This window comes from Carcharhinus amblyrhynchos, chromosome 3, assembly GCF_965287045.1.
Source record: "Carcharhinus amblyrhynchos chromosome 3, sCarAmb.v2.hapA, whole genome shotgun sequence".
Taxonomy (NCBI): Eukaryota; Metazoa; Chordata; class Chondrichthyes; order Carcharhiniformes; family Carcharhinidae; genus Carcharhinus; species Carcharhinus amblyrhynchos.
Window position 1 is genome coordinate 720460 of NC_137326.1, and position 22802 is coordinate 743261.

At 47.0% G+C, this 22802-nt stretch overlaps 1 protein-coding gene across 4 annotated transcripts in view; it reads left to right on the forward strand.

Moving 5' to 3' along the window:
- Nucleotides 1–22802, forward strand: part of LOC145362562 (protein kinase C delta type-like) — a 155351-nt gene that overhangs the window by 100603 nt on the left and 31946 nt on the right. For all 4 annotated transcript variants that reach the window (XM_080218568.1, XM_080218586.1, XM_080218573.1 and 1 more), the window contains exons 11-14: nt 2494–2639; nt 6570–6743; nt 7974–8065; nt 10098–10160. In XM_080218568.1, the coding sequence (XP_080074694.1) occupies nt 2494–2639; nt 6570–6743; nt 7974–8065; nt 10098–10160 (475 nt within the window). The remainder of the gene's footprint in view (nt 1–2493; nt 2640–6569; nt 6744–7973; nt 8066–10097; nt 10161–22802) is intronic.

Here is a 22802-nt window from a genome sequence, read left to right on the forward strand (position 1 = left end):
CAGTAAGAAGTCTCACAACACCAGGTTAAAGTCCAACCAGGTTTATTTGATAGTAAATGCCACAAGCTTTCGGAACATGCTGTTCCTTCATCAGGTGAGTGGAGAGTTCTGTTCAGAGACAGGGCATATAAAGGCACACATCCTGTAAACTGTGTGTGCCTTTATTTGCCCTGTTTCTGAACAAAACTCTCTACTCACCTGACAAAGGGACAGCGTGTTCCAAAAGCTTGTGGCATTTACTATCAAATAAACCTGGTTGGACTTTAACCTGGTGTTGTGAGACTTCTTACTGTATTGGTGGGGCCAGAAGATCCCTGCTGGTGATCAATGGTGAGCTGTCTCAGCTGCCATAAAATATGTTGCAGAGTGCCAGAAAATCCTGTCCCATATAAAAACCCAATGTGATGACAGGACTGCTAGTTTGTAGACAAGATAGGAACTAGGTACATGAATTTTCTAAAGGTGGATTCATCCTCAACAGTGATCGGGATTGGAGTTGGTCACTAAGGACCTCCCAATGTCAGATGTTTAACAAAGTGGCAATGGCAAGTTCAAAAGAGGTAGTGGGGTGGTTGAGGCGAAAGATGACTCCCATGTGTGTAGAAGTTCCCTGAGGGGTATCATTGAGAAGGAGGATAGACCCTGTGGAGACTCTGGAGATGGTGGTGAGTGGGAATGCTGTGAGGATGACTGGGAAAGGAAGAGGGCTGGAGAAGGATGACATGGTCAACCATGTCAGAAACAAGGTGAAATAATGCCCCATGGTCAAAGTCCCAGAACTGTGGAGCTGATTAGTTGGTTAAGGACAGTAGAACATGAGATGGACATAAAAATAGGAAGTAACAACACACATGGAATGGGAGTGGGCAGGGGCTAAGGGGTCAAGGGTGTTCTTTTTTGAGGAGGGTGACTTATGTGGAAATCACAATGCCAACAGACTATTCTGCTCAGCTAGTGGGTGGTATTGATTGCCCTCCACACAAGATATTGGATGGTTCTTTTCCATTCATATTTCATGCGATATGAGTGTCTCTGGCAAGACTGGCATTTGTTGCTCAGCCCTAATTAAATTGAATTGACTGGCTTGCTGGGCCATTTCAGACAACATTTAGGAATCAACCACATTGCTGTGGGTCTGGAGTCACATTTGACGGCAGATTTCCTTCTCTAACCAGATGGGATTTTCCGTCAACTGATTATGATTTCATTGTCATCATTGCTGAAACTAGTTCCCAATTGCAGATTTTTATTGATTCATTGAATTTATGAATTTAATTTAAATTCCATCAGTTGCTATGGTGAGACCAGAATGTCATCCTAGGCCTATGAATTACTAGTCCAGTGACATAAATACTAGTCAGCATCTCCTCTGATTGTAGTTCATGGGAATGGAATCAAGGGAGCAAAAGTTGGATCATATGGATGAGACAGTAAGTTGGGAGAAGAAAGAGCACCAAGGATGAAATTATTTGTTAGAAATATGTCTGTCCACACGAGAACACAGAAGCTCATGTGTGCACCTCCACGTGTACAATTACTGTTACTCTTGACATGTGTTCACCTGCTCGGTGATCATTGCTTCCAAGGATGGACACTCTGAGGAATTGAGGTCAATCTTTGAATCTCAGCTTTGCACCAAACCTGATCAGCTGGAGACTCCTTCTGTTTTCGTTGTGCTGGCACCACAGATTAACATCTGTATTCTGCCAGCATTTGCCCCCAACCCCCTAAACTGAACCCTATCAGTCCTCTCAGGTGAACATATAAGATCCCACTGCACTATTTTGAAGAAGACTTTCCAGAACCCTGGCCAGTATTTATTCCTCAGTCAGCATTAACTAATCTGGTCAGTAACAGGTTGCTGTTTATGGGATCTTGCTGTGTATAAATTGACTGTCATACTTTCTACATTACAACAGTGACCACATTTCAAAAGTATATCATTGGCTATGGAGTGTATAGGGATATCCAAAAGTGGTGAAAGGTGTTGCATTCTTTTGACTGTGTGGTTGTGTTTATTCCCAATGTGGACAGTCGTAGGCAGCTAATGGGTGAATGTTTGCAGAATGCAAATCTGTCTTGGGTCTGTGACTGGAGAATAATATTACCTGACAGGCTGGATTGGACCATGCTGGGCTTTGCAAGCTGTGCAGGCTTCACATTTGCTCACCCTTTACTCCATTGAGGAGGGAAAATGTAGAGGCAGGGGACTGGAATTTCTGGTATTTTGGCTGTGTTTATTTCTCTCCGCACTGACTATAACTAGGGAGAAATGGCCAAACGTTAGCTGCAATGTGTTCCTTGTTTTTCTCCCCTGCTGCACCCTCTTTATGAGCACCAGCAAAATTTCTGGCCGGGCTCAAAGACACAACTAATCAGCAGTTATGTTATTCCCACTCGATTGACAGTGTGCTTACTATAAACCATTTAACTGTCCAGCTTGCAACATTCAACCAGACCTGTGTTCACAGTCTGACTTTTGTCTATTTTCAGACAGTAACCAATATGGCAAGTTGTGGGAGGATGGCTCACCAAAACCGCCCCAGAGAGGACCCAGCCTGCGTCCCGATTCCATGAGGAAACTGACCATTGAGAACTTCACTCTTCATAAAGTGCTGGGAAAAGGAAGCTTTGGAAAAGTGAGACTGGCTCTAGGAGCTTGAATATGCATTTTATTTGTCAGTTGTGAGACAAAGCTGTTTCCCTCTAGCCCAAGAAAGGAATGACACCCCCTCCACCGCAACCACCCCCCCTTTCTATCTTTCCCCTCTCACTCCCAACCCTTCCATCTGCTCTTTCTCAGGACCTTTCTCTCAACTCACTCCTTTTCTCTCCCTTGTTCAGTTTGAATTCCAGTTGCTGTGTTGGTAACATTGCAAAGAGCATTTCAGGCAAACCAATAGTCCACCTACTACATCTTCTACTTCATGCAATGGGAGCAACAGCAGGAACCTGGAGAATGAGCTAAAAGAGCATGAAATTGTGATGAACCTCGACATTCTACACTATTGGCTGCAGTACCACAGCATGTGCTGCTGTTACAGCATGTGTCCATCACTTTCTGCCCTCTCTTGTGGAAACTGCTTCTTCAAGCCAGTCATGTAGAATTGCCCAATTCATTCAAATTTCTTTCAAATGTTTTCTACTTCTCAAAATGTCCTGGACTGTGTTTCTAGAAGAGTTTCAATAAGTTTTTTCTCTTTAGTTACCAATTTGCAAAGAACGCCGGTTTATCTTTTTCCTTGTTCTAATGTAAATCACCGGGTTTTATTGCTGTCTTCATCACTGGGAATATCCAACAGAATTTCTCCCCCTTTCTGAGCAGTTACTCTATATTTCTGAGAACCTTTTCTATATTGTCTCCACTGTAGTTAGCCTATCGATTATTAGTCACTGTCTGCTGGTGTTCATTTAAATTAACTCTCCTATTCACTAAACCTCATATTTTGCTCAGAGCAGCTCTCGTCAGTTCAGTGATTTGAATTATACTGAAATGGAACAAAGAACAAAGAAAATTACAGCACAAGAACAGGCCCTTCGGCCCTCCAAGCCTGCACTGTCCATGTACCCAACTGAACTAAAACCCCCTACCCTTCTGTGGACAATATCCCTTTATTCTCATCCTATTTATGTATTTGTCAAGGCACCCCTTAAAAGTCACTATTGTATCTGCTTTCACTCCCTCCCCCGGTAACGAGTTCCAGGCACCCACCACCCTCTGTGTAAAAAATGTGTCTCGTACATCTCCTTTAAACCTTGCCCCTCGCACCTTAAACCTGTGCCTCCTAGTAATTGACTGTTTCACCCTGGGAAAAAACTTCTGACTATCTGCTCTGTCCGTGTCTCTCATAATCTTGTAGACTTCTATCAGATCTCCCCTCAACCTCGTCGTTCCACTGAAAACAAACCAAGTTTCTCCAACCTCTCCTCATAACTGATGCCCTCTATTACCAGGCAACATCCTGGTAAATCTTTTCTGTACCCTCTCAAGTCTCCACATCCTTCTGGTAGTGTGGTGACCGGAATTGAACACTATATTCCAAGTGTGGCCTAACTAAGGTTCTATAAAGCTGCAGCATGACTTGCCAATTTTTAAACTCAATGCCCTGGCCAATGAAAGCAACCATGCCGTAAGCCTTCTTGACTACCTTCCCCGCTGCTTTGCCACTTTCAGTGACCTGTGTACTTGTACACCCAGATCCTTCTGCCTATCAATACTCTCAAGGGTTCTGCCATTTACTGTATATTTCCTATCTGTATTAGACCTTCCAAAATGCATTACCTCACATTTGTCTGGATTAAACTTCATCTGCCACGTCTCCACTCAAGTCTCCAACTGATTGATTCCTGCTGTACCCTCTGATGGTCCTCATCGCTATCTGCAAATCCACCAACCTTTTTGTCGTCTGCAAACTTACTAATCAATCCAGTTACGTTTTCCTCCAAGTCATTTATATATATTACAAACAGCAAAAGTCCCAGCACTGATCCCTGAGGAACACTACTTGTAAAAAGTAGTTGGACTGGCGTAAACACAGTAAAAACGCCGGCATACCCACATCATGAACACCACTTGTCACAGCCCTCCATTCAGATACGCACCTTTCCAGTGCTACCCGCTATATTCTTTGACCAAGTAAGAAGTCTCACAACACCAGGTTTAAGTCCAACCAGTTTATTTGATAGTAAACTCACAAGCTTTTGGAAACGCTGTTCTTTCGTCAGGTGTGTGGAAGGTTCTGATCAGAGAAGGGCATATAAAGACACACACAGTTTATAGAATACTGCTTAGAATGCAAATCTTTAGAGCTATAGGTGAGCTGGCAAGATGGATACAAAACTGGCTCGGTCAAAGAAGTCATGATGTGGAGATGCCGGCGTTGGACTGGGGTAAACACAATAAGAAGTCTTCAAGACTTGAATAGCAGGTTAGCTGTGAAGACTCGCATTTTAATCAGTATTCTGTAAACTGTGTGCCTTTATATGCCGTTCTCTGATCAGAACCTTCCACACACCTGACGAAGGAACAGAGTTTGCGAAAGCTTGTGGGTTTACTATCAAATAAACTGGTTGGACTTTAACCTGGTGTAATGAGACTTCTTACTGTATTTAAGAACAAAAACAGCCTGGGAAACAGGCCCTGCGGCCCAACGAGCCCACGCCGCCATCTTAACACCACCAGTCCCCCTCTCCACCCATGACCCTTACCTAATGTTTTATGGCCATCCACATTGAGGGAAACTAATTTAGGGACAATTTATCACTGCCAATCAGCCTAATAGCACATCTTTGGGGTGTGGGAGGAAACCGGAGAAAACCCACGCAAGCACGGGGAGAATGCGCAAACTCCCACAGACACCGGCCCAAATCCATGTGTCTACACAGCAAACAGTGATAGTCACTGAGCTGTCGTCTTGCCCAGTATCTGGTCCAGTTTAGGCACACACTAACGACATGAAGCACTAGGCCAATCTGGAACAACCAAGAGAAGCCCAAGTACGACCCATCACGTGTATGCCGCTCGTTGGACACAAGGCGGACTGACCTAAAACCTGTGAATGAAAAAGAGAAAAAAAAACATTATTGTACCATATCCATTTACCTTACCAGGGACGCCCCAATGCTAATGGCCCTTATTTAGAACAATCTCCTATATCTACCCATCTCCAACCCACTCATGTGCCTGTCTAAGTTACTCTTAAACAACTCTAGCGTGTTTGCCTCCACCACCTTACTTGGCAGAGCATTCCATACCCTCACTACCCTCTGTGTGAAAAACCTCCCTCTAATATCTGTGTTATACCTCTCCCCCCTCACCTTAAGCCCATGGCCCCTTGTCCTGTGTGTCTCTGTCATAGGAAATAGCTTACCTCTGTTTACTCTATCTATACCCTTCATAATCTTATATACCTCTATTAGATCCCCCCTCAGTCGCCGTCTTTCAAGGGAAAAGAGCCCCAATTTATTCAATCTTTCCTCATTTACCCCAGTCCAATGCCAGCATCTCCTCATCATGACTTCTTTGACTGAGCCAGTTTTGTATCCACCTTACCAGCTCACCTCTGATCCCATGCGACTTCACCTTCTGCACCAGTCTGCCATGAGGGACCTTATCAAAGGCCTTACTGAAGTCCATGTAGACAACATCCATTGCCCTACCCTCATCAATCATCTTCGTCACTTCCTCAAAAAACTCGATCAAGTTAGTGAGACATGACCTCCCCTTCACAAAACCATATTGCCTCTCACTAATACATCCACTTATTTCCAAGTGGGAATAAATACTGTCTCGAACACCTCAGAAATATCAAACGATAAAAAAAATCAAAATATACGTTGATCACAATTGAAACAAGAACCAGTACCAAAAGTGCAAACATAAGATTACATATTTCATTGCAATTTGCCGTATGTTTGGTTACTGTATTCACCGCAGTTTAGCTTGTGTTTCATTATTGTGGTTACCACCGTTTACCATGTTTCTGGTGATTATGATATTCACCGCAGCTTACCCTGTGTTTGGTGATCATTGTATTAACCGTGGTTTACAATATTTATTTTGATGGCAGGTGTTACTCGCAGAGTTGAAGGGAAAGGGCGAGTTCTTTGCAGTGAAAGCACTGAAAAAGGATGTGGTTTTAATGGATGATGATGTGGAATGTACGATGGTGGAAAAGCGGGTTCTGGCCCTGGCTTGGGATAATCCATTCCTCACCCACCTCTACTCAACCTTCCAAACCAAGGTATCAAATTGCCACAAACCAAGAGAAATCCTTAATGAGAAATCTAGAACCAGGCATGGTCAGGAGTGGAAATGGAGCAAATTATTATTACTAGTTGCTGTATTAGTTTCTCTACTAATATTAATCTCCCTCAGTTCTTCCCGCTCACTAAATCTTGTATTCTCTAACGTTTCTGATACCTGATTTGTGTCCTCTTTTGTGAAGACGGAACCAAAGTCCGTATTCAGTTGCTCAGCCATTTCTTTGTCCCTTATTATACATTCCCCTGTTTATCTGTAGGGGACCTACATTTATCTTCACCAGCCTCTTTCTTACCTACAGAAACTTTTAGTGTCAGTCTTTATGTTCCCTGCAAGCCTACTTTCGTACTATATTTTTCGCTTCTTAATCAATCCCTCGGTCCTTCTTTGCTGAATTCTAAACTGCTCCCAATCCTCAGACCTATTATTTTTCTTGGCCAATCTGTATGAAACATAGAACAGTACAGCACAGTACAGGCCCTTCGGCCCTCAATGTTGTGCCGAGCTATGTCCAATCCCAAGATCAAGCTATCCCACTCCCTATCATTCTGGAGTGCTCCATGTGCCTATCCAATAACCGCTTGAAAGTTCCTAAAGTGTCCGACTCCACTATCACAGCTGGCAGTGTATTCCACACCCCAACCACTCTCTGAGTAAAGAATCTATCTCAGACATCCCTCCTATGTCTCCCACCATGAACCTTATAGTTATGCCCCCTAGTAACAGCTACATCTGCCTGAGGAAATATTCTCTGAACATATGCTTCTTCCTTGGATTGGATACTATCTCTAATTTCCTTTGTAAGCCCTGGATTGGCCCTCTTACCCATTTTGCTTTTGTGCTAGACAGGAGTAAGCAGTTGCTGCAATTCTCCCATGCGTTCCTTAAAAGTTTGCCATTGCCTATCCACTGTCATCCCTTTAAGTGATTCTTTCCAATCTATCAAGGCCAACTCATGTCTCATATGTTCATTGTTTCCTTTATTAAGATTCAGCACCCTCGTCTCCAAATCAACTACTTCAGTCTCTATCTTGATAAAATATTCTATCATGTTATGATCACTCATCCCCATGGGGTCTCGCACGACATCACTAAGTAAACAGATTTATCCTATTTGTTAGGTTTTTAATGAATTACAGATAGTGAAACAGTTAAATTACACCCAGTGATTTGGAAACCTGAAAGTTGGTGTTTTGTTTTTGATGGACAGGAGCATCTGTTCTTTGTCATGGAATATTTGAATGGCGGTGACCTGATGTTCCACATTCAGGAAAAAGGACGATTTGACCTGTACCGAGCAATGTAAGTCAATCCCTCCCCCTTACAGGAGGAACACTGCTACTGAGTGAAGCCAGACCAACCTGACCCACGGTACCCTGACTACCCTTTCTCTGTGCTCCAACCTCCCTCCCTCCGCCCCCGCGCCCTCACCCTGCTGTCCCTTTCCTCCGTCTGCCTGCCCTACTTTCCTCCCCCCACTCACCCGCCGGCCCTCCGCTCGCTCGCCGGCCCTCCCTCCCACTCGCCCTGCTCGCTCCCTCCCCTCACCCGCCCGCCCCGCCTGCCCTCCCTCCACTCCCCTGCCCCCCCCGCCCCCCCCTGCATTCAGTGAAGTTCTGCACTCTGATATCCCTCTGCTTCACCAAAACCCCTGAAACAATTTCAAGGGGAAGGTAGGCTCTGCCTTGTTTCAGCCAATATTTATTCCCTCAACTGACTCCATACAATAATCCAGATAATCTGGTCATTATCAAGTTGCTGTCTGTTGAAACTTGCTATATGCAAACTGGTTGCTGTGTTTAGTAAATTACAGTAGGATCTACAGTTATTGCACGTAAAGTGTATTGGGACATGTAAAGATGGTGAAAGGTGCTTTATAAATGTACTCTGCTGTTCTGTCTAATCTTCAAAATAAGAGCTTGTCCTGGGCTGGGTGTCTCGGCATATGTTGGACCTGAGCTTCTTGCTATCACATCCCTGTGAGAATAGTGATGACCAATGGATTGATATTGCTGCTCTGTGTGTGTAGATGGGTTTTCGATTCACTGAACATAGAACATTACAGCACAGTTCAGGCCCTTTGGCCCTCGATGTTGCGCCGACCAGTGGAACCAATCTAATGACTCTCTAACCTAAACTATTCCAGTGTTATCCATATGCCTATCCACTGACCATTTGAACGCCCTTAAAGTTGGCACGTCCACAACTGCTGCAGGCAGGGCATTCCATGCCCTTACTACCCTCTGGGTAAAGAACCTACCCCTGACATCCGTCCTATAACTACCACCCCTTAATTTAAAGCTATGTCCCCTCGTGTTAGCCATCACCATCCGAGGAAAAAGGTTCTCACTGACCACCCTACCTAACCCTCTGATTCTTTACTCTCTGTTCTCGAGCATGCAATGATTGTCACAACAGCAGTCATTTAATGTGAATGTCACTGCCTGGTTTCCAAGGTGGTAGTGGTTGCAGGGGAGAGATGCTATCAGATTAATTAGTGAGATTCTATGGCCTTTTGGCTAAGATCAGTAGTTTTGTCATCCTGCACTTAGTTGAAGTCACTAAATTACACTGAGGCTTCATTTGAAGCAATTTTCAGCCTTTTGACTAAGATGCAAATGAGATCCAGCCTTGGAGGAGGAGCTAGGCCTACTCCAATCGGTTTGGATCATGTAGATCAAGCCCCAGACAGGAGGTGAGAGTCCTGTCTTGTCAGCTTGGATCAGGAATGTCTCACTTGCTAAGACTTTGAATTGGACTTCAATTGGATAGAAACGAAAAAAAAGAGATTCTGCTGAGCATCCTGTGGATGGGAAACACTGCAGTAAATGTGCAGAAATGTGAGGCTCAGCCAAGTATTCACCTCTGTGGTAGGCAGTTACTTCACCCAGCTTTCACTTCAATACATTTTCTAACAGGATGGTGCCCACTTGATGCTGGCCTTCCAACAGATCAGCGCAGCCTTAGTATCATCCCTACGACAAGGTTCCACCCTTCCAACAGGGCAAAACCCCCTCAACATCGGCCTTCTGACTGTGGGGCATCGTGTGGCCCTCCCTCAGTGCTGGCACTCCTACAGGGCGGTGCTCCCGTGGCGCTGGCCCTCCGTCAGGGTGGCGATCCTGCGGTGCTGACTCTTGTAGTCGTTTGGAATTTACGCTCATGTCTTTTAGATATGATTTGACTACCTTTTGGTCAAAGGCGAGAGAATGAGACTGAGCCAAGTTTGACCATCACCAGCTGTGTAAATGGTGAGTAGGGCCTGCAGAGTCTCTTGTGTAAATGGTGGAATGGAATTGATGATCTAACGGATGGTTTGTTTCTGATCCTGCAGGTTTTATGGAGCAGAGATAATCTGTGGATTGCAGTTCCTGCACTCGAAGGGGATTATTTACCGGTGAGTGCTGGGATCATTTAGTAAGCTGCAGGGCACCCTGCAACACAAACAGGCCCTTCGGCCCACAACTTGCGCCGATCACATCTATACCTACCAATCCATAGACCTATCTATAACCCCCAATCCCATTAGATCCCATGTACTCATCCAGAAGTCTTTTAAAAGACCCCAGCAAGTTCGCCTCCGCCACCACCGACGGCAGCCAATTCCACTCACTCACCACCCTCTGAGTGAAAAACTTTCCCCTAACATCTCCTCTGTACTTTCCTCCCTGCACCTTAAATCTGTGTCCTCTCGTAGCGACCATTTCAACCCGGGGAAATAGCCTCTGAGAATCCACCCTATCTATTCCTCTCAACATTTTATAAACCCCTATCAGGTCGCCTCTCAACCTTCGTCTCTCCAGGGAGAAGAGTCCCAGCTCCCTCAACCTATCTTCATGAGGCATGCCTCCCAATCCAGGCAACATCCTTGTAAATCTCCTCTGCACCCTTTCAATGGCTTCTATATCCTCCCTGTAATGAGGTGATCAGAACTGCGCACAGTACTCCAAGTGGGGTCTGACCAGGGTCTTATAAAGTTGCAGCATTACCTCCCGACTCCTAAACTCAGTCCCTCGATTAATGAAGGCCAGTACACCATACGCCTTCTTGACCACATCCTCCACCTGCGAGGCCAATTTAAGAGTCCTATGGACCCGGACCCCAAGATCCTTCTGCTCCTCAACACAGCTAAGACTCCTACCCTTGATATTGTATTCCTTCATCCCATTGGTCCTGCCAAAATGGACCACGACACATTTATCCGGGTTGAAGTCCATCTGCCACTTCTCCGCCCAGTCTTGCATCCTATCTATGTCACACTGTAACTTCTGACAACCCTCCAGACTATCCACAACACCACCGACCTTCGTATCGTCTGCGAACTTACTAATCCATCCCTCCACTTCCTCATCCAGGTCATTTATGAAAATGACAAACAGCAAGGGTCCTAGAACAGATCTCTGGGGCACTCCACTGGTGACCGACCTCCATGCAGAAAAAGACCCACCCACAACCACTCTCTGCCTTCTGCAGGCAAGCCAGTTCTGGATCCACAAGGCCAAAGCCCCTTGGATCCCACGCCCTCTCACCTTCTCAAGAAGTCTTGCATGGGGGACCTTATCAAACGCCATGCTGAAGTCCATGTAAACCACGTCTACCGCTCTTCCTTCGTCAATGTGTTCAGTCACATTCTCAAAGAACTCAACTAGGCTCGTAAGGCACGACCTGCCCTTGACAAAGCCGTGTTGACTATTTCTGATCATTCCAAACTTCTCCAAATGCTCATAAATCTTGTCCCTCAGAAGCCTCTCCATCAGCTTACCAACCACTGAGGTCAGACTCACTGATCGGTAATTTCCCAGGCTATCCCTGTTCCCTTTCTTGAAAATAGGAACCACATCCCCAATCCTCCGGAACCTCTCTCGTCTCCATCGACGACGCAAAGATCATCGCCAGGGGCACTGCAACCACTTCCCTCATCTCCCACAGTAACCTGGGGTATATCCCATCCAGTCCCAAAGAACAAAGAACAACCCAGCACGGGAAACAGGCCCTTCGGCCCAACGAGCCCGCGCCGCCACATCTTCCTACACCTACCCTGCCCTGTGTGTATGTGAGTGGAACCCCTAACTTAGCCAGATTCAGGGGAGAATAGTGTCAATTTGGTACACCAATCATCCTAAGAGCACATCTTTGGGGTGTGGGAGGAAACCGGAGCGCCCGGAGGAAACCCACGCAACCACAGGGAGAATGCGCAAACTCCCACAGACACAGGCCCAAATCCATGTATCTGCACAGCCAGCAGTGCTAGTCGCTGAGCTGTTGCGGTGCCCATCTGCTGGTCCAGGATTAAGCACACACATCAACACAAAGTACTAGGCCATTCCCAGAACCTCCAAGAGCAGCCCACGCACGACCCACCGTGTGCATGCCCCTTGTTTGACAACAAGGTGGACCGACACCTGTGGAATAAAAAGACAAAACGTTAACATGTAATACTACATTTCCGGTGTCGTCCCGAGGCCCTGTCCCTATTTAATACCCTCTACTATAACCCTCCATCCTTGTTTCGCTCATCTGTCTATCTAAGTAAACCTTAAACAAGTCCAACGTGCCTGCCTCCACCACCCTACTCGGTAGCGCGTCCCATACCCCCCACGACCCTCTGCGTGAAGAACCTTCCTCTCACATCCAAATTATATTTCTCCCCCCTCACCCTTAGATTGTGACCTCTCGTAATTGTCCCCAATCTAGGGAAAAGCCTGCCACTGTTGACTCTATCTATTCCCTTCCGTATTTTATATACCTCTATCATATTCCCCCTTAATCTCCGTCTTTCCAAGGAGAAGAGTCCCAGTTTCTCCAACCTTTCCTCGTAACTCAGTCCTTCCATGCCAGGCAACATCCTGGTAAACCTCCTATGCACCCTCTCCAGAGTCTCCACGTCCTTCCGGTAGTAAGGTGACCAGAATTGGACGCAGTACTCCAAATGCGGTCTAACCAACGTTCTGTACAACTGAAGCATTAGACGGCAGCTCTTATACTCTATACCCCTTCCTATAAAGGCAAGCATTCCATAAGCTTTCTTTACAACCTTCTCTACTTGTGTCGACACCTTCAGAGACTTGTGCACCTGCACTCCCAGGTCCCTCTGTATCGCTATACTCTTAATCGGTCTACCTTTTATCACGTAACTCCTCCCTGCATTATTCCTTCCAAAATGCATCACCTCGCATTTGTCAGGATTAAATTCCATCTGCCATCTATCTGTCCAATATACCAACCTATCTATATCCTGCTGTGTCACCTGACAGTCCTCCTCGGTATCTGCTAATCCTACCATCTTGGTGTCATCCGCAAACTTGCTGATCACACCATGTACGCCCTCTTCCAAGTCATTTATGTATACTACAAAGAGGAGAGGTCCCAGTACTGAGCCCTGCGGCACACCACTGGTGACTGGCCTCCAGCCAGAAAAGGTCCCCTCGATAACTACTCTCTGTCTCCTATTTCCCAGCCAGTTTTCGATCCACCTAACTACCTGTCCTTGTATCCCATGTGCCATAACCTTTTCTACCAGCCTACTGTGAGGGACTTTGTCAAACGCCTTACTGAAATCCATATAGATGACATCAACGGCTCGCCCATCGTCAACTGTTTTTGTCACCTCCTCGAAGAATTCCACCAGATACGTAAGGCAAGACCTCCCCCGAACAAAGCCATGTTGCGTATCCCTAATCAGACCGCAACGCTCCAAATGCTCATACATCCTGTCCCTAAGAATTTTTTCCAATAATTTTCTTACCACCGATGTCAAACTCACTGGTCTATAATTACCAGGGTTATCCCTACTACCCTTTCTAAACAGCGGTACCACATTAGGAATAACAGATGTGTTGAGTATAGGGCTAACGGGAGGACTTTGAATAGTGTGGATGAACAGAGGGATCTAGGTGTATGTGTACATAGATCCCTGAAAGTTGGGAATCAAGTAGATAAGGTTGTTAAGAAGGCATACGGTGTCTTGGCGTTTATTGGTAGGGGGATTGAATTTAGGAGTCGCAGCGTCATGTTGCAACTGTACAAAACTCTGGTGTGTCCGCACTTGGAGTACTGTGTGCAGTTCTGGTCCCCACATTACAGGAAGGATGTGGAGGCTTTGGAGAGGGTGCAGAGGAGGTTTACCAGGATGTTGCCTGGTATGGAGGGGAGGTCCTATGAGGAGAGACTGAGGGATTTGGGGTTGTTTTCGCTGGAAAGAAGGCGGCTAAGAGGGGATCTTATTGAAACATATAAGATGATTAGAGGTTTAGATAGGGTGGACAGTGATAGCCTTTTTCCTCGGATGGAGAAAGCTAGCACGAGGGGGCATGGCTTTAAATTAAGGGGTGGTAGTTATAGGACGGATGTCAGGGGTAGGTTCTTTACCCAGAGGGTGGTGAGGGATTGGAATGCCCTGCCTGCTGCAGTTGTAAATGCGCCTAGTTTGGGGGCGTTTAAGAGGTCTGTGGACAGGTTTATGGACGAAAAGGGATTGGTTTAGGTTAGTGGGTCATTGTTTTTTAACTGGTCGGTGCAACATCGTGGGCCGAAGGGCCTGTTCTGCGCTGTAATGTTCTATGTTCTATGTTCTATTAGCTACCCTCCAGTCTTCTGGGACCTCACCTGTGTCCAAAGAAGAGACAAAGATTTGCGCCAGAGGCCCAGCAATTTCATCTTTCACCTCCCTAAGCAGCCTGGGATAAATACCATCAGGCCCCGGAGCTTTATCCGTTTTTATGCTACCTAAAAACCCTAGCACTTCCTCTCTCGTAATGGATATTTCCTTCCACTGATCTACAGCTCCCTCCAAGACATTACACGACACCAAACCCCTCTCCTTCGTGAATACCGACGCAAAGTATTCATTCAGGATCTCCCCCATTCCCTTAGTCTCGATACATAGCTCGCCTCCTTTGTCCCTAAGAGGACCAATTTTCCCTCTAACCACTCTCTTGCTCCTAATATAAGAGTAAAATGCCTTTGGATTTTCCTTAATCCTATCAGCCAAAGCCATTTCATGCCCTCTTTTCACCCTTCTAACTCCCCTTTTAAGCACCCTCCTACTCTCTCTATATTCCTCCAGCGCACTCTCTGTTCCCAGTTGTTTCGACCTAACATATGCCTCCCTCTTCTTCCTGACCAAGTCTTCGATACCCCCTGTAATCCACGGCTCTCTAATCCTGCCTTTCCCATCCTTCCTCTTTACCGGCACATGCCTTTCCTGCAACATTATCAGTTTGCCCTTAAAAGCCTCCCACTTACCAACCGTGGACTTGCCAGCTAACAACCCCTCCCAATCAGTGTCCTTCAGCTCCCTCCTAATCCAGCTATAGCTCGCCTTCCCCCAGTTCAGCACCCTCCCCTTCGGACGGCACTCGTCCCTTTCCATTTTTATCCTAAAGTAGACGGACTTGTGGTCACTTGTGGTCCCGGCAACTTATCTATCTTGATACAATTTAAAAGTTCGAACGCATCCTCTTTCTTAACGTCCACATACTCAATCTTTTCAGTCTGCCGCAAACCTGTAGTACAACCTCCCAGATCACTTTCCGCCGTGAATACCGAGGCAAAGTACTCATTAAGCACCTCTGCCATTTCTTCCGGTTCCACACAGACTTTTCCCCCTTCACCTTTTAGAGGTCCTATCCCTTCTCTTCTCATCCTTTTACTTTTCACATATTTGTAGAAGGCCTTGGGATTCTCCTTAATCTTACCCGCCAAGGTCTTCTCATGACCCCTTCTGGCTCTCCTAATTTCCTTTTTTAAGCTCCTTTCTACAAGCCTTATACTCCTCTAGATCCTTAACATCTCCTAGCTCTCTGAACCTTTTATACACCTTTTCTTCCTGACTAGGTTCGCCACAACCTTCGTGCACCACGGTTCCTGCGCCCTACCAAAACCTCCTTGTCTCATCGGAATGTTATCGTGCAGAGCTCCAGTCAAACATTCCTTGAATATCCGCCACCTTCCTTCTGTACTTTTCTCCAAGAACGCCTCCTTCCAGTTTATTCGTCCAATTATCTGCCTGATGTCTTCATATTTCCCCTTACTCCAGACAAACACCTTCCTAGCCTGCCTGATCCTATCTCTTTCCAATGCTATCGTGAAGGAGATAGAATTATGATCTCCATCCCCGAGATGCTCTCCCATCGAGAGATCCGACACCTGTCCTGGTTCATTAGCCAGCACCAGGTCAAGTACAGCCTCTCCTCTCGTAGGCTTATCCACGTACTGTGTCAGGAACCCCTCCTGAACACACCTAACAAACTCCTCCCCATCCAAACCCCTTACCCTAGGGATGTTCCAGTCGATGTTTGGGAAATTAAAGTCTCCCATCACGACAACTCTGTTATTACTACATCTCTCTAGGATCTGTTTCCCTATCTGCACCTCAACTTCCCTGTCACTATTGGGCGACCTACAGAAAACACCCAGCAAAGTTATCGACCCTTTGCTGTTCCTAACTTCCACCCACAGAGACTCTGTAGACAGTCCCTCCACGGCATCCTCCTTCTCTGCAGCCATGACACTGTCCCTGATCAACAGTGCCACTCCACCACCTCTTTTGCCCCCAATTTTTAAATTAGTTAGAAACAGGAAGTCGTCACTAGGACGCTTGCTGGTATTTGTAGTTTTTTTTTCTCGGGCCCCTAACCCTATAAATTAGTGTAGAGAGGATACCCGATCCTCTACACTGGTAGAGAATCCCACCCTCCCACCTCCTCTAACCTAATTATAAGTGTGGGGGAAGTTTTTTTTATATATTTTTTATTTTTCTGCTGGTAATTGCTTCAGGGATGGCAGTTCAGGCAGTGTGCTGCATCTCCTGTGGGATGTATGTGGTGAGGGAATCTAGTAGTGTTTCAGGTGATTTTACTTGTAGGAAGTGTGTTAGATTACAGCTTCTGGAGGAGTGTGTAAAGGAGCTGGAGGTGGAGTTAGAGGAACTCCGCATAATTTGGGAGGCAGAGGTGGACATTGATAGGAGTTATAAGGAGATTGTCACTCCTAGAAACCAGTCTTGGGTCACTGCCACGAGGAGGGGAAAGAAGAATGTGGTGGGACAATCCCCTGGGGCTGTTCCCCTCCAAAATAGGTTTTCGGTCCTGGAGGCTACAGTTGAGGATGATTCAACTGGGGATAGCCAAAGGGAGCAGGTCTCTGGGGATGAGCCTATTGTAAAAGCTCAGGTGGTTAGGGGTTGCAAAAGATTGGGACTTGTGATTGGGGACTCCACCGTTAAAGGGACGGATAGGAGAGTCGGTAGCAATGATAGGGACTCAGGGCTGGTGTGTTGCCTACCAGGGGCTGGGGTCCGGGATGTATCAGAGAGGATATTCAAGACTCTCAGGGGAGAGGGAGATCAACCCCAAGTTATAATTCATGTGGGGACGCATGAAATAGGGAGGCTAAGGGAAGGGGATATTAAGCAGAGATTCATGGAGTTGGGGTGGAAGCTAAAGGCCAAGTCAGACAGAGTGGTTATCTCTGGACTCTTGCCTGTGCCACGGGATAGTTTAGAGAGGAATAGAGAGAGGGAAAGTTTGAACTCGTGGCTGAGGGGATGGTGCAGGAGGGAGGGGTTCAAGTACTTGAGCAATTGGGGCTTGTTCTGGGGAAGGTGGGACCTCTATAAGAGGGATGGGCTACACCTGAACCAGAGGGGAACAAATATCCTGGGGGGTAAATTTGTGAAGGTTATGCGGAGTGGTTTAAACTGATTCAGAGGGGGGGTGGGATCCTGAGTAGAGGGGGTGAAAGTGAGGGGGGCATAGATGGGGACTGCAATGCACGGCATTGTGGGGGTTGGGTGGAGCAGGGTTTGAAATGCGTATACTTTAATGCGAGGAGTATTCGCAATAAAGTGGATGAACTTGCAGCGTGGATCAGTACCTGGGACTTTGATGTTGTGGCCATTTCAGAGACTTGGATAGAGCAGGGTCAGGAATGGATGTTGCAGGTCCCGGGGTACAAATGCTTTAGTCGGAGTAGAGAAGGAGGTAGAAGGGGGGGAGGGGTAGCATTATTGGTCAAGGACTGTATCACAGTGTCAGAGAGGAACTTTAATGAGGACTTGTCTGTTGAGGTAGTATGGGCGGAGATTAGAAATAGGAGAGGAGAGGTCACCCTGTTGGGAGTCTTTTATAGACCTCCAAAAAGTTCTAGAGAGGTTGAGGAAAGGATTGCGGAGACGATCCTTGTTAGGAGTGAAAGTAATAGGGTAATTGTTATGGGGGACTTTAACTTTACTCATGTTGATTGGGATTGCTATAGCTCTAGCTCGTTAGAGGGGTCAGTTTTTGTTCAAAGCGTGCAGGAAGGTTTTTTGACTCAGTATGTAGATAGGCCGACTAGAGGTGAGGCTATATTGGATTTGGTGCTGGGTAATGAGCCAGACCAGGTGCTAGACTTGGAAGTTGGTGTGCATTTTGGGGATAGTGACCACAATTCGATTACGTTCACCTTAGTGATGGAAAGGGATAGGCATGAACCTCGGGTCAGTAGTTTCAGCTGGGGAAAGGGTAATTATGAGGCTATTAGGAGAGAATTAGGAAGCATTGGTTGGACTAGGAGATTACAGGGACTGGGAACGTCCGAGATGTGGAGATTTTTCAAGGAGCAGCTACTGCGGGTCTGTGATAGGTATATCCCTGTCAGGCAAGGAGGATTTGGTAGGCCCAGGGAACCGTGGTGCACTAAAAAAGTTGATTCGTTGGTTAGGAAGAAAAAGGAGGCTTATGTTCGGATGAGGCTTGAGGGATCAGGTAGTGCATTAGAAAGTTTTAGATTGGCTAGGAGGGAGTTGAAGAGGGAGTTAAGAAGGGCTAAAAGAGGACATGAGATGACTTTGGCTGATAGGATTAAGGAGAACCCTAAGGCGTTTTACAGGTATGTCAAGAACAGAAGGTTGGTTAGGGCAAGATTAGGGCCAGTTACAGACAGTAGAGGGAAGTTGTGTGTGGAATCGGAGGAGATTGGAGAGGCGTTGAACCAATATTTCTCTTCGGTGTTCACGCAAGGGGACATGAATGTAGCTGAGGAGGACACTGGGGTGCAGGGGTGTAAAATAGATAGTATTGCAGTTGATACGGGGGATGTGCTGGATATTTTAGAGGGTTTGAAAATAGATAAGTCCCCTGGTCCGGATGGGACTTACCCTAGGATTCTCTGGGAGGCAAGAGAGGTGATTGCGGAGCCTCTGGCTCTGATCTTCAGGTCGTCGTTGGTCTCTGGTATAGTACCGGAAGATTGGAGGACAGCAAATGTTGTCCCATTGTTTAAGAAGGGGAGAAGAGACTTCCCTGGGAATTATAGACCGGTGAGTCTTACTTCTGTGGTGGGTAAGGTTTTGGAAAGGATTATTAGAGACAGGATTTATAGTTATTTGGAGAGTAATGAATTGATTAGAGACAGTCAGCATGGTTTTGTAGCGGGTAGGTCGTGCCTTACTAACCTTATTGAGTTCTTTGAGAAAGTGACCAAAGAGGTGGATGGGGGTAAGGCAGTTGACGTGGTGTATATGGATTTTAGTAAGGCGTTTGATAAGGTTCACCATGGTAGGCTTCTGCAGAAAATGCAGATGTATGGGATTGGGGGTGATCTAGGTAATTGGATCAGGAATTGGCTAGCAGATAGGAGACAGAGGGTGGTGGTTGATGGTAAATATTCGTCATGGAGTTCAGTTACGAGTGGTGTGCCTCAGGGATCTGTTTTGGGGCCACTGCTGTTTGTGATTTTTATTAATGATCTGGATGAGGGTATAGTTGGGTGGATTAGTAAGTTTGCTGATGACACCAAAGTCGGAGGTGTGGTAGATTGTGAGGAAGGGTGTCATAGTTTGCAGGGTGACTTAGAAAGGTTGCAGAGCTGGGCCGCGAGGTGGCGGATGGAGTTTAATGTGGAGAAGTGTGAGGTAATTCATTTCGGTAGGAATAACAGATGTGTTGAGTATAGGGCTAACGGGAGGACTTTGAATAGTGTGGAGGAGCAGAGGGATCTAGGTGTATGTGTACATAGATCCCTGAAAGTTGGGAATCAAGTAGATAAGGTTGTTAAGAAGGCATACGGTGTCTTGGCGTTTATTGGTAGGGGGATTGAATTTAGGAGTCGCAGCGTCATGTTGCAACTGTACACAACTCTGGTGCGGCCGCACTTGGAGTATTGTGTGCAGTTCTGGTCCCCACATTACAGGAAGGATGTAGAGGCTTTGGAGAGGGTGCAGAGGAGGTTTACCAGGATGTTGCCTGGTATGGAGGGGAGATCCTATGAGGAGAGACTGAGAGATTTGGGGTTGTTTTCGCTGGAAAGAAGGCGGCTAAGAGGGGACCTTATTGAAACATATAAGATGATTAGAGGTTTAGACAGGGTGGATAGTGATAGCCTTTTTCCTAGGATGGAGAAAGCTAGCACGAGGGGGCACGGCTTTAAATTAAGGGGGGGTAGTTATAGGACTGATGTCAGGGGTAGGTTCTTTACCCAGAGGGTGGTGAGGGACTGGAATGCCCTGCCAGCTGCAGTTGTAAATGCGCCTAGTTTGGGGGCGTTTAAGAGATCTGTGGATAGGTTTATGGATGAAATGGGATTGGTTTAGATTAGTGGGTTAGTGTTTTTTTTAAAAAAGCTGGTCGGCGCAACACCGTGGGCCGAAGGGCCTGTTCTGCGCTGTTATGTTCTATGTTCTATGTTCAACCCTGTCCTTCCTGAAGCATCTGAATCCTGGCACCTGAAGTACCCAGTCCTGTCCCTGAGACATCCAAGTCTCTGTAATGGCCACCACATCACATTCCCAAGCAGCAATCCATGCCCTAAGCTCATCTACTTTATTCACTACACTCCTGGCGTTAAAAGGATGTGTCTAGGGCGGTGGATAGAGGAGAGCCGGTGGATGTGGTCTTTCTTGATTTTCAGAAGGCGTTTGACAAGATACCTCACAAGAGGTTATTGCAGAAGGTCAGGGGGCATGGAGTTGGGGGTAGGGTGTTTGCATGGATAGAGGATTGGCTGTCTAATAGGAGGCAGAGAGTGGGGGTCAATGGGTGCTATTCGGATTGGCGGTTGGTGACTAGTGGAGTGCCCCAGGGGTCGGTGCTGGGGCCTCAGCTATTTACCATTTATATAGATGATCTGGAGGAGGGAACCGAGTGTATGGTGTCGAAATTTGCTGATGACACCAAGATTGGTGGAACGGCAAATTGCGCGGAGGGTGTGGCGAGTCTGCAGAAGGATCTAGATAGGCTGGGCGAATGGGCCAGGAACTGGCAAATGGAATTTAATGTTGGCAAGTGTGAGGTGGTCCACTTTGGTAGGAATAATGGTAGGAAGGACTATTACTTACGTGGCGAAAAACTGCAGCAGGCGACGGTGCAGAGGGACCTCGGGGTCCTCGGTCTCAGTTTCCTCATCGGGGTCCTTGTGCATGAGTCGCAAAAACCCAGCCTGCAGGTGCAGCAGGTGGTCAAGAAGGCAAATGGGATGCTGGCCTTCATAGCGAGGGGGATTGAATATAAAAGTAGGGAGGTCTTGCTGCAGCTGTATAGGGCACTGGTGAGGCCGCAGCTGGAGTACTGTGTGCAGTTTTGGTCGCCGCACTTACACAAGGATATTTTGGCCTTGGAGGGAGTGCAGAGGAGGTTTACTAGGCTGATGCCGGAGTTGAGGGGGTTGAGCTATGAGGAGAGGCTGAATAAACTAGGCTTGTACTCGTTAGAGTTTAGAAGAATGAGGGGAGATCTCATTGAGACATATAAGATGATGAATGGGATGGATAGGATAGAGGTGGAGAGACTCTTCCCGCTCAGAAAGGACAGACAGTAGGACTAGGGGGCATAGCCTCAAGATAAAGCGGGGGCGGTTTAGAACGGAGTTGAGGAGGAACTTCTTCACTCAAAGGGTGGTGAATCTCTGGAATTCTCTGCCCGTTGAAGTGGTGGAGGCTGCCTCGCTAAATATTTTTAAGACGCGGGTTGATGGGTTTTTGATAAGAGGGGGATTAAGGGTTATGGGGAGAGGGTGGGAATATGGAACTGAGCCACGACAGATCAGCCATGATCTTATTGAATGGCGGGGCAGGCTCGAAGGGCTAGATGGCCAACTCCTGCTCCTATTTCTTATGTTCTTATTAAAATAGACACACCTCAGCCCCTCAGTCTGGACATTACTCTTCTCCACCATCCATCTAACCTCCCTCTCATACTGTCTACAGTCCTTCCCGACCCGGGAGCTAACCTCCTCGGTCTCAGTTTCCTCATCTCTGTTCCCTCCCCCCAACCTTTCTAGTTTAAAGTCCCCCCAGTAGCCCTAGCCAGTCCTCCCGCCAAGATATTGGTCCCCCTGGGATTCAAGTGCCACCTGTCTTTACTGTACAGGTCACCCCTGCCCCTCAAGAGGTCCCAATGATCCAGGAACCGGAATCCCTGCCCCCTGCTCCAGTCCCTCAGCCACGCATTACCCTCCACCTCATTCCATTCTTGCTCTCATTCTCCCGTGGCACAGGCAGCAATCCTGAGATTACGACCTTCGCATTCCTCTTTCTCAGCTGCCTACCCGGTTCCCTATAATCCCTTTTCATGACTGCTTCCCTCTTCCTGCCTATGTCAGCAGTACCTATATGAACCACAACCTGCGGTTCCTCACCCTCCCCTTTCAGAATGTCTGGGACGCGTCCAGAGACATCCCGGATCCCAGCTCCAGGGAGACAAACCACCATCCGTGACTCCCGTCTGCGTCCGCAAAAACATCTGTCTGATCCCCTCACTATGGAGTCCCCTATTAGTACTGCCTTGCTGGTCTCTTTCTTAGTTTTTTGGAGTACTGGCTCAGCTCCAGAGAGCTGGCCACTGCTTCCTCCTGCAGATGAGCTGTCCCCCCCAGTGGTACTCAGGCAGGAGTACGTATTTTGAAGGGGGACATCCACCGGCGTGTTCTCCATCACCTGAGGTTTCCCCTTCCTAATAGTTACTCACGTGCCTTCTTCCCGTTGCCCTGGTGTGACTACTTGCTGATAGCTCCTGTCAATTATCTCCTCACTCTCTCTAATGAGACGAATGTCCTCAAGCTG